Below are 12,207 nucleotides of genomic sequence, written 5' to 3'. Positions count from 1 at the left end.
TTATTGTGCCTGCGTATCCTCGCCATGACTGTTTAATCTGCTCCTGGGCTACCCTTTACTTGAGAACAACAGAAGTACCAGGAACAGTTCCCACAGTTGCTGTCTTCTGTGCCTCAGGCCATCCAAGCCGCAGCCCATGGTGGATGCTGGGTGGTCACTTAACATTACCATCAGCATCTGGCTTGCCTAGGCAATGAGAGAAGCGGTCCTCTCAGAGGGAAAGACCCAGCCCTAGAACAGGGCCCCAGGAGGATGGAGCAGTGGCAACTGGAGCCTACAGGCAAGGGCAGGGAGGCAAAAGCTGGCAAGGACCCAGCTGGGTATTAGAAGGGTGGAGGCATCAGAAATGAGCTCATCTCCAGGGAAGGCACCCTGGGTAGCCCCGCCCTTCTGCAGAGTCTGCCCCCAGGCCGTGTGCCAGACCTCCAGTCAGCCTAGTTTCTCCAGCACCAGGCTCGGGGGCCCAGAGTCTCTGCAATGGAGACTCACACTCCCCTGGCGCTATCCAACATTCAGCCTAGAAGCCAAAATCGGTGAAACGTTTTTTTTTTCTGGCTCTTCTGAGGCAAGTTCCCACATCTCCCAGGGTAGCCTTGAGCTTGCAACATAGCCAAAGATGACTGTGAATTTCTGACAATCCTAGCTCTGCCTCTTGAGATTCTAGACACCCCTAGTTTGTCTGATGCTAGAGACGGAAACCCCAGCCTTGTCTATGTTGGGTAAGCACTCTACCGACTTTGCTACATCCTCAGCCTATGTAGACTGTTCTGAAAAACAGCCCACTCTGTGTTACTGTAACCTAGAAATGTGTCCCACCTGTGCTAGATCTAGTGAGTAGTGCTATCCTTCCAGCACCACCTTGGTGGTCCTTCTTTTCCTTTCCCAGACAAACCAGAATCAGCCTACAGCACTGCTCCTCGGATTTTCAATAAGAGTCCTCTCCATATAAATTCTGTACTTTCCTTGGTAGACTGAGTTACCACTGGACTATTGTAAGCAGGTCTTGACCCACAGTGCCATTTTCCGAGGAGGTAATTCCTGTTGCTTGTCACTCTTGCATTTGTCCCACCTTGGGTCCCACCCTCCTGGGCTTCAAGTTCATTCTCCGAGATGCTCTAAGTGACACTCACATGATCCACAAGCAAGTGTAATCCCCTGTGTGCTCACACTCACTGATACAGCACTTGCCAGGGTCAGCCAGTGTGCTGTGGTGCTGGGGTGCCTGTCACTGCCATGGCCCAAGGTGCTTGGGACTCCTCCACAACAGAAGATGATGTCCTCTGTGAAATGTGTGCCGTGACAGATTCCAGGGACTGGGAGAATTGACTCCATTAGAGCTGTGCATGGAGAAGACAGTGGCTTTGCCTGCCCCACCCTGGACAACAGTGCATTGACCCCTTCCCAAATGGGAGGACACAGGCCATAGCCAACAGGGCCTCTGTAAATGTGATTCCCACTACATATGTGAGGAACACCCAGCGCCACACTCAGCCCTGCCCAGGTAGCCAGGCCTGCTGATAGCCCACCCTTCTCTCTAGTTCACTCCCCATTATCTGCCAAGGCCCATGGCCCTGGCGTGGAAGACACAGGTCACAGTGCAACTGATGTGCCCAGCAAGGCACAGACGTAAGCGCTCAATTTAGGGAAAGCCTCTACCAGAAAAACAAAGGCAGTCCTCAAGGCTGCGCCTGCTCACATCATCCCAGGTCCTCACCACTCAACCCCATAAGCCTGAATCAGCCTTGTGGGCCATGAGCCAGGGTAGGAGTCAGGTATCCCAAGCCACTGAGACAGACCCCGGAGGTATAGGATGCCAAGTCACCCCGAGGCCCCCAGAGTGGCGCCTCTGATAAACCCAGGATTTAGCTAATCCCCTTATCTCTGGAGCTAAGGCAGCATGGCTGGGGCAGACTGAGACACACAGACTCCTGGACAGATGGGAGGGCCCTGGCTCTACCCTTGCCCCATGCTCCCTTTCTGTGTTACCTTGAAGTTCACCCTGTGCTCTTCAGTTTCCCTGTCTGGACCAGAAGATGCTGGCTTCTTCCATTTCTTTGTCCCAAGAGCTAGGGCCCTGGGTATGGTGGGAAAGGTCCCAGGCAGCTGAGATGGTCAGTGAGTTGCATAGCAGACACACTTGTAATCCCAGCACTTGGAGAGTGGAGGCAGGAGGATCGGGAAGTTTAAGGTCATCCTGAGCTACACAGTCAGCCCAAGGTCAGCCTGTGCTACATGAGACTCTGTCAAACAAACAAACAAACAAACAAAACTGAGAATGAATAAGACTGAATGAACTGCTCGGAGCCCAGTGAGTAAGTAACAGGTCTTTGTTCCTCCAAATGAATTCTGCATCTGAGCCTGTACACACCAGTGACTGCAGGCAGTCCCATAGCCACCATTTCTCCAGTCTCTGTCCCCTCCCATGCCAGCTCTGGACAGGAACCCTGAGACTTTCGGTTACCTGTCCATCATTCTAAGCTCAACAGTGGATGGTTCCCACCCACCCCTTTCTCACCATGGGACCCCAGGGCTCACAGGAAGCTCTAAGCTCCAAGCTCCTTCGAGGACTGTGTCCCATGCCACAGCTCCCGCTCCAAGAAGCCTAATGGGATCTGCTATGCTGTCCATCCCTATATGCCAGCCCTGGGCAGCCTGTGGGTGGGGTTCCAGGGTCTCTGATTCTGGAAATGACTGTGACCAAGAGAGGAAGTAAGAGGAGTCTTCTGTCCCAGAGGCCGTCCCTTGGAGAAGGCAAGGAACCCCCAGCCCAAGTGTGCTTCTAACAGAGCTGGCCTAGACAAGGAGGCCGATGTGGGTGCCACCTAAAAAAAGGGGGGGCACAGCGATAGTGCCACTGTGGAGGGCCAGGGCCTCTGTCCCAGAAATATGTGTCCCCAGGAAGACAGGCTACCTGGTCTGTGGATCTTCTTCCCTGGTTCTGAGACAGCCACCTTTCCTTTTGGAGGGAATCTGAGCCCGAGGCTGGCTAAGCGTAGTACCCATGGAGGATGCCATGTCTTACTTTTACCATTTGAATCTCCAGGAGGGGCTGCCTCCTTTTCTAGATGAAACTGAGAGAGGTTAAAACACCAGCCTAGTGTTAGCCAGCCAGTATGGAGAGGCAAGAAGGCAACTATTGAGTATAACGGTGGGGATGAGACCTGGTTAAGGACCTGCCTGGTCTGGGAGGTTAGTCATGCTCCGGGTTCTGCATGTGCAGTCTTAGAGAGGCCCATTTCTCTGTAAGCCTCTGCTCCCTCCTGTAGAATAAAGGAGAGCAGCCAGGCCACCCTCTGATGTCCACGACAGGGCAATAATATCCCCCACTGGGAACCACAGGCTAGCAAATAAGTCCAGCACAGAAATGGGATACCTCTTTGAGAAGCCATTGGTCAGTGAAATCCCATAGACCTCCCTCTAACATTACAGACTATTGCCAGTACTCTTGGTTACTCTCCAGAACTTGATGCAGGGCCCTTGGTGTGGTTGCTGAAGACACCACATACTCTAAATGTAGACCACAGAAATTAAACAGCACTCACCCGGAAGCTTCATCCCTGATGCCTAGCTTTCATAGTGCTGGGAGCTGCTGCACACACCACCAGATGTGAAAAGCACTCACCAGTCTTACCCATCAGTGAGCCTATCAGAATGACTGGCCTGGCAAGACATGCCCACTGGTACAGCAGTGGCATGAATGTCATGATTCCATTTCTGCTTGGATTTAAGGTCCGCGCCACAGGTTGACCCCTCATGGGGTCATAAGCCCTAGGGGAGAACCTACTAATATTGTTCTGCTAAGTAGGCCTAGCATCAAACGGACTACTTATTATACAAATCTCTCAGCTTTCATTAGAGAAACTTCTTTTTGGTGGTGATTAACAAAGACTCACAACTGGTCAGCATTCAGAGAGGAAGAAACTACAGGGCGCATAGCCCTAAACTGACTGTCTGTCTCACACACCTTCTCCAAAGCCCGGGCATCAGATACAGGGCAGAAAGGTTGTACGATCCAGCAGCAATGGATGACTTTTTTTTTTTTTTTTTTTTTTTTTTTTTTTTTTTTATAATGGTGTTTTCTGGACACAACAGGGAACTTGCACATAGGTACTCAAGTGGCTGTGACTGTAATGTACAAAACTCAAGCAAGCTCAAGCCAGACAAAAGCCCAAATGCCGAAAAGAGGTGAGCACGAAACCACACCCATAGCTAAGGAGCAATTGGCAACTGCTACTTGCTAGAAGAGGAGTCAGCTTTCTTCAAGGCTGTGGCCCCTAGCAGGCTGACCACATTTCAGTGGAAGGCCACATATCTAAGGGTACTTAAAGTACTTAAACTATACTTAAATAGTTTTTTTTTTAAGATGTTATGTTTGAAAGGGTAGGGAGAGAGTTACACATCTTGTAAGAATAGTGAAAGGGAGGCAAATGTGAACAAAATGTGTATTGTAAGATGTTTTCAAAGAACTAATAAAAATGCAAATAAGATGCTGCAGCAGTGACTGGAGAGGTGGCTTAAAGCACACTGCTCCCACAGACAAACCAAACCCGGTTCCCAACCCTCAAGTCAGGTGGCGCAGAACCACCTGTTGCACCAAAGGAGCCAGTGCTCCCTCTTCTGGCCTCTTCAGGTACTGCACTCATGTACACAAACATGTAACATGTGAAATTTTTAAAAATTTAAATCTTTTTAATTAAAAAAAAAAACTGTAGTAGAATATAATGAGAATTCATCATTTGTCTGTCTTTGACAGGATCTTACTATGTAGCCCAAGCTGGCCCTCCAAGTACTTCACAGGCATGCACCACCCTACCCAGCCACACTGACTTTTATGTATTTATGTTATGTATACAATGTTCTGCCTGCATGTACACCTGCAGGCCAGAAGAGGGCACCAGATCTCATTATAGATGGTTGCGAGCCATCATGTGGTTGCTGGGAATTGAACTCAAGACCTTTGAAAGAGCAGACAGTGCTCTTAACCTTTGAGTCATCTCTCCAGCCCCTGCCCCACTGACTTTTGTAAGAGAATTTGAACCTGCTCCCTAGGGGCAGTTTGTCTGCCCCCTGGAAACACTGGGGGTTCCCTACCTGTTGCCTTCAGAGGAGCTGAAATGTGGTCCACACCTGCTTCTTTTTGTATACCCCCTGGCCTCAGTAGCCAGGGAACTGTGCAAACAGCTAAGGAACCAGGCTCAGTGTCCTCACTGAGCGAAGCTGACATCTCCTTCCCGCATCGAGGTCACTGCAGGACTTGGGGCTTCTGAGGCCCCCTTCTGGCTTCTAGGCTGGTCTGTCACTGCCAGTGAGGAGCATTTTCTGCCAGCTGAGTGAGTTGAGTTATACTTCAGCTCTGCCTCCAGCTTTGTGAGCACCAGCCAGACCTTCCCTCTGCAGAACTAGAAAGAGTGACTCCACTTATACCACTGTGCGTGCCTGGAGGGTTGCTGAACACCATGCGAGGCTGAGGAAGAGACTTAACATCAGCCTCTGGCCCTACATACGCACACACATGCACACACAAATGTATACTCCACGTGTGACCATGAACATGAATGTACGCACACCATGTGTGCATATGCAATAACTAAACAAGCTAATTAAAAACTGTCAAGCCAATGGCGGCTGCAGGTCACACAGAACCTAGGCATCAGCGGACTGAAGTGCAATACCAGGCACATGCAGGAGGGCACATCAAAGACATCCGGGGTTGCCAGTTGCTCATCCTTTGAGCCCTGGGTCCTAGGCTTGAGCCCCGGGTCCTAGGCCTCCACAAATCCATGGGGTGTGTCCAGTGGAAGGTGAGAACCAGGTGAGGGAGGCGATGATTAGATGAGGGTGCCTCTGAGGCCACCACCCTGTTGAGTAGCACCGTCCCCAGGAACCCTCTCCGCTAATGGGACTGCCTCAGAGCAGCCCAGTGCTGGGGCTCAGCACCTACCTACCATAGCTCAGGCATCACTCCTTGGGAAACTCAAAGCAAGTCTCAGTTTCTCTGAGCCTCCTCGGTTTCCACCAGAAGCAGATGTCCTAGAACAAGAAGCAGTTCAGGCCTTGTGAGATTAACATCTGTTGTTTTTCAGGTCCCAGAGGACAGAGACAGATGGCCCTCTAGTAATAGTGGTAATGATCAGAGGGTATCTCTGGTGACGGTGACGTGCTGGCACATCAAGCCTATCCCCTCCCTACATTCAGAACACACTTTGAAGCCCAGAAAAGATTGGCAACCTACAGCCTGCTGCGCAAGCTGACTAGTCGGGTACCACAGCCTGTGCTCTTAAGACCCCAAATGATCCAGAGCTTCCCAGGACATACTAAGGGCATCAAGATGTGACCCTCCACCCCCACAAAGGCTGTGCTTTTCTGTGCATGGAGGACCCTTCTCCTAGATGAGTGTCTTCCCACCCCTCTCTCAACAAGTAGTGAACTTCAGAGCTATTTTTAAAGAAATGTGATAGAGACAGTGTACTCGGACAGTACTTGCTGTACAAACTGGAAGACTTGGGTTTGATTCCCAGGTCCAGCCAGGTGGTGTAGTGTGTTCTTGGAATTCTGACAATTGTTGGAGGGTGGACACAGGTAGATCCTGAGGCTGGTTTCCAATCCAGTCTAGACTATTTGATAAGTTCCAGGCAAATAAATAAATCCTATCACAAACAATAAGGTGAACATCACCTAAGGAACAATATCTAATGCTTATCTGTGGCCTGCCCACTCATACATACATGTATACGTGTCACCTACATGCACACAAACGTACCCAGAGGAGCACACACACACAGAGAGTTATCAGCGCCAAACAGACCTTCTCTTTTGTTTCATCAGAAGAATTTTTAGAATATCTGAGCATTGATAATTCTAGTTTTCACGATCAAAAAGAGGAGAAGACACACATTACTAACATCAAATTAAAAGGGAGTTATCACTACAGATCCTACAGGAAAAAAAAAAGGAAAATTTGTGTATAGCTTTAGGCTAATAAATTTCAATATCTTAATAAAAAAAAACAACAAATTTCTTTAAGAACATAAATAACTCCCCTCCAAGCACCACCACACATTGTGGACACCAGAGGACCTCCCACCATATACTATGTGCAAGTGTACAGTGGAGAGATGGGAGAGGAAGAGAAGCCTAATGGCCATCTTGCCTGGCAAACCGCATTCTAAGGTTAAAGAGACCCCAGTGATTTGACTATACAAAGAGACACAGATCCATGAGCAGACACCAGAAGAGCTATTGGCAAGCAACCCTGAGAGCTGTGTGGCCCAGGTCAATTGTCCTCGGGGTACCAGCCTGTCTCTGGTCTGACAACTGGAATTGTTTCTAGAATGGATATGGCTTCCTCTTCTGGCCATGTGGGAGAACTGTAACATTCTTGGTCTGCTGAGTACAGAGCTATTAGCATTTTGTCCTGATGCAACTGTGCCCTGAAGTTATATGCCCTTTATCTGCTAGAGTCATCACAACAGCCGATAACTGCTGGACACTTGCCTCTTCCCAGCACCCCTCGCTCTCCACCCTCTACCCCATATCCCCCCCACCTCATATCCTGCCACCACACCACACCCAGCCCCCAGAGAGTCAAGGCAAAGACAGACTGTTTGGAAATCTTGGGTTTTGTATTATTGTTTTGTTTAAGGCTCAGGAGGCTCAAGTGATGGCTGAGTGGTTAAGAGCACTTTTTGCTCCTCCAGAGGACCCCAGTAGATTCCCAGCACCTACATGGCAACTAACCACTGTCTGTAACTCCAGTTCCAGAGGATCTAATGCCCTCTTCTGGCCTCTGCAGGCTCTGCAGAGACACATGGTGTACAGACATACATGCAGGCCAAACACCCATACATGGAAAGTTTTGAAGAATTTTTTCCCCTCCACACAGGATTTCTCTGTGGTGTAGCCATGGCTATACTGAAACTTTCTGTTTACCAGACTCACCTCAGAGATTTGCCTACCTCTGACTCCTGGGTGCTGGAAATAAAGGTTCTGTAGTCAGGCATCTTCCTAAGTTCAAATCCCAGCTTTACCTGAAAACAGCTATGTGACCTGTGGGCAAGAGACGCAGCCTCTCTGTGCCTTGGTCTCATCATCTGGTCGGTTGGGATATCAGACCCAGAGCTGCTGCACAGGAAGCCATCAGTGACCACCATTATTGTCATTATTGTCATTACAGGCTAATACTTGCTTCCTCCTAGCTGTGTGAGAGCAGGTCCTTGGTGTTCCCTAAGCCCTAAGGCTCAGAGCCATACCCTGACCTGGGCTTAGGAGAAGTCCACCACAGAAAGAGGATCGCAGACTCCCCAGCCCAGCCCAGGTATGAGTGGAGGGCTTAGAGAGAGCAAAGACAGATCCTGAGATCTCCACAAAGGAGCCAAGAGAGGCCAAGATCCAGAGGCCCAGGTCAGAGCCATCCACTCCTGAGTTTAACCATGCCTACCTCTTTGTATCTCTTCTAGGAACAGATGAAGGACAGTAGGGCTCAAGGAACAGGAACCATGGGCCTCTGCGGCCCACAGAAGAGACCCAATCTGGACCCCAGAGAGAGGTCTTGTTTACCTCCAGTGAGGGTTGGTTCTAAATGTCAGCTTGCCATGATTTAGAATGATCTGATTAGGGAGCCACAAGCAAGAAATTTTTTCTATACCCTGTCTTGTCATGCCTTAATTGTGGGTGGCACCTTCTCTTAGCAGCTGAGATTAAAAAATAATACATGAATAAATAAATAGAAGGAGAGGTATCTTGGTCACTATTCTATTGCTCTGTAGAGACATCATGACTAAGGTGGTGTTTAGAAAAGAAAGCATTTAATTAGGGGCTTGATTACAGCTTTAGAGGGTTGGTCTTTGACAAGCAGAAAGGCGGAGCTTATAGCTGAGAGCTTTACATACTGATCTGCAGGCAACAGATAGAATGAGGGAGGGAGGGAGAGAGAGAGAGAGACAGAGAGAGAGAGACAGGAAAAGGAGCGAGAGACTGGCCTTGGCTTTTGAAACTTTAAAGCTCACCCCAGGGACACACTTTCTCCAACAAGGCCACACCTCCCAATCCTTCCCAAACCATTCCAGTAACTAGGGACCAAGCATTCAATGGCACCTGGCCACCACTCTCATTCAGACTGCCACACAAGGGAAAAGGAAAGACTTTTCACTTTTTTACTCACTTGGCCTTCCCTCTTGCCAGTGAGTTAATTTACCCCATTGTTGCCATTGCTGATTCCTTTGATGATATTAGAAGCGTTTTTCAGATCGGTGGACTGAAGACCAGTGGCTCTTCAAGACCTTCCAGACCTTTGGTGACAGAATGGAACTGCTGAGACCTGTCCCATAGCACAGCAGGGGCCTGAGGGACTTAAAGGCATAGCCCAAGCACGCAAACACAGAAGAATATTTATTTATTTTCTTCTCCAAAATTGTGTAGAGCCACAAGACAGCTGGATTGATCCACACAGGAGCAGTGTGTGGTCCCCTTGGGAAAGGACCACATCCCCTGGGCCTGGCAGACAGTGGGCCAGGGACATGCAGTACCCTATGGGTCCCCTGCTACAAAACAGAGAAAAGAAAGGACACCTCAAAAAATGAGGTGGGAACCTCACTTTACAGAGGACATGAGGGTGGCTGCCCCAGGCCTTGGATGCTGCATGAGGGACGGGGAAACTGACGTGGGGTTTTCTGACCTTTGTGGGGCACACTCAAGGTCTGGGGTGACATAGAGGAGCTGGACTGAGCTGGAGATGCTGCCCAGTGTCTCAGGAAGGAGACAGAGGCCTGAGGCCTCAGGGAGGTAGAGCAGCTGGGTTCCACAACCCTGGAGGCTGATGCTCCCAGGGACAGCATGGAGAGGGAGGAAGGCGAGGCAGCAGATGTGTTGCTGGCTGCCATGTCCGTGAAGACCTGACCCCGCACAGAGTCCACCTCGCTCCGGATATCACTAGTCACCCAGTGGATGCGCCGGCCCTGCTGGTCCAAGGCCTTAGGCGTCAGGAAGTCAGGCTGCTGGATTGGCTTCAGGTCGGTGAGGCACAAGCTTTGGTAGACCTGAGGAGAGATCTGGGAGCAGAACAGGAGATGAAAGCCTGCTGGAGCTCATGGTACCAGGGACCAGAAACAGGCTTGCAGCAAGGGAGGGCCCTCAGGTCTTCCCGTGACATGTCAGTCTCTAGTGCTGTGGTTGCTCCTAAAGACCACAGCTGAGGACCACACACAGCCCCCATCAGGCCCACCTTCCCAGTCTCTCCTTCCTGTACTTGTCTGTGAGGTGTTCCTAGCACCAGGACTCTTCTGGACTTTTGAGGAGGCCATGAGTTAGGCCTCAAGTGGGGCTTGCTACAGAGTTCCTGGGCATGCTTCAGGTCTCCCATTAGCACTTCCCAAGCTGGGCTCTGAGAAGCCTCCAGAACCCTCTTATACCAACCTACACAATAAGGATGTAGCCTTTGGCATCATGGGAGTTCCCATAATGCACTAAGGCAGATAGGAGGCTAGGCAGGTCTGTGCAGGCAAGAGACAGGATGGCGTTTGGCTTTTTGAAGTCTCTGATTTTCCTTTCCTCCACCAAAGGAGAACCACCCCTTCCGTGTAGTCCCCACTTGTGCACACTGTACTCACACACCTCACATCTACTCTTGACACTCACAGGTGCAAGGGCAGTTAATCTGCTAGCGGGTAAACCAAAGACTATAATGGTGTCCTGGGGGGCTCCAGACAGGAAAGGCCGGAGGAGGCCCACCCCTCCCTAAGTCCAGTGGTCTGTGTCCCCAGCAACAAGATTTCATGACAGAAAGTATGCCAGCATGACCAGTTTATGCCGGATGCCGGAAATGGAGGGATCAGACCTAATGCTGTCTGCTGACCTCAGATGTGGCCCCAGCACCTCAGAAGCAGCCTCACTCCCTCACCTGCTGCCTCATCCACTCGTATGGCACTCTGACCGTTAGGAATTCGGGGTTCCGCACACGCTCCTTCGGCTTGTACGCTGCTCCCACAATCTTGCTTGCCTGCAGGAGTCACAGGGAAGAACAGTAGATAGAAGCCGCCGGGATCGGGGAGGGGGGGGCTTTCTTGTGGGGAGCCATCCTAGAAAAACAGCCATGCTAGAAATCCTGTGCTTAGGCTGTGTGCTGTGACTTTTGCGTTGTTGACTTTGCTGAAGGTTCTTGTGTTTAGGCTATCTTTGGATCGTTTACCTTTGAAAGAAATACGGGAGTTCTTACAGGGAACTACTCAGAGGATTATATTCTTGCCTGGGGGCTAGGGGGAAGTGAGATTGTGGTGTGCCTGCTATATAAACCATACTCACTTTTTTTTTTAATTCTTTATTTTTAATTTTTTATTAATTTATTCTTGTTACATCTCAATGGTTATCCCATCCCTTGTATCCTCCCATTCTTCCCTCCCTCCCATTTTCCCCTTACTCCCCTCCCCTATGACTGTTCCTGAGGGGGACCTCCTCCCCCTGGATATGCTCATAGGGTATCAAGTCTCTTCTTGGTAGCCTGTTATTCTTCCTCTGAGTGCCACCAGGTCTCCCCCTCCAGGGGTCATGGTCAAATAAGAGGCACCAGAGTTCGTGTGAAAGTCATACCCCACTCTCCACTCACCGTACTCGCTTTTAATAAAGTGGGCCTTGATCAGAATCCACCTTGGCCTCATATCCCACGTGTCTCTGTCTCTTCCAATTCGCACCCCCTCTTTCAGGTGAACCCTGGTTTGCTATGTCCCGAGGATGGTGCCACTTTCTCTTCCCCAACTGTCCGCACCTGCTTGTCCTTGGCCCATTGATTCCAGCTCTCTTCAATGTCTTCCACGGAATGGTCCCTGGTCCATGGGGATATGAGCGACATCTGGTGCAGCTTGGCCCGCGCCTCAGCTTCCTTCTCTGCTTTCCCGTGCAGGAGAGCCATCAGCGCTGCCTGCTCGCGCCGCTGGAACTCCAGGGCTTCAGCCAGTTCCTTGCTGTGAGAGGCTTCCTTCACAGCGTGCTCCTTCCCATCCCCCCCCCCCCAACCCTCCCCCCCCCCCCCCCCGCCCCATCTCCCCTCCGCCACACTCAGGCCTCTGTCTCCCGACTGCTGGGATTAAAGGTGTGTGCCACTATCCTTGGCAATAATTAAAAGGAAAAAAAATTGAAGAAACTGAAATTATTTGAAATTTGAGAAATAAGGATGGAGTGCGTGGAGTGGGCAGGAAGGAACCCAGAGGAGAAACAACA

The 12,207-nt window shown here is 50.3% G+C and overlaps 1 protein-coding gene across 1 annotated transcript in view; it reads right to left on the bottom strand.

The window, feature by feature from the left end:
• Positions 1 to 9,593: 9,593 nt before the first annotated feature.
• Positions 9,594 to 12,207, bottom strand: part of Efcab8 (EF-hand calcium binding domain 8) — a 60,466-nt gene continuing 57,852 nt past the window's right edge. Inside the window, exons 25-27 of the mRNA XM_051144820.1 lie at positions 11,756 to 11,951; positions 10,895 to 10,993; positions 9,594 to 10,046 (exon numbers count right to left, since the gene is read on the bottom strand). Of these exons, the coding sequence (XP_051000777.1) occupies positions 9,594 to 10,046; positions 10,895 to 10,993; positions 11,756 to 11,951 (748 nt within the window). The remainder of the gene's footprint in view (positions 10,047 to 10,894; positions 10,994 to 11,755; positions 11,952 to 12,207) is intronic.

This window comes from Acomys russatus, chromosome 4, assembly GCF_903995435.1.
Source record: "Acomys russatus chromosome 4, mAcoRus1.1, whole genome shotgun sequence".
Lineage (NCBI taxonomy): Eukaryota > Metazoa > Chordata > Mammalia > Rodentia > Muridae > Acomys > Acomys russatus.
The sequence above is the reverse complement of the archived record's forward strand: the minus strand, read 5'-3'. Positions and strand labels throughout refer to the sequence as shown.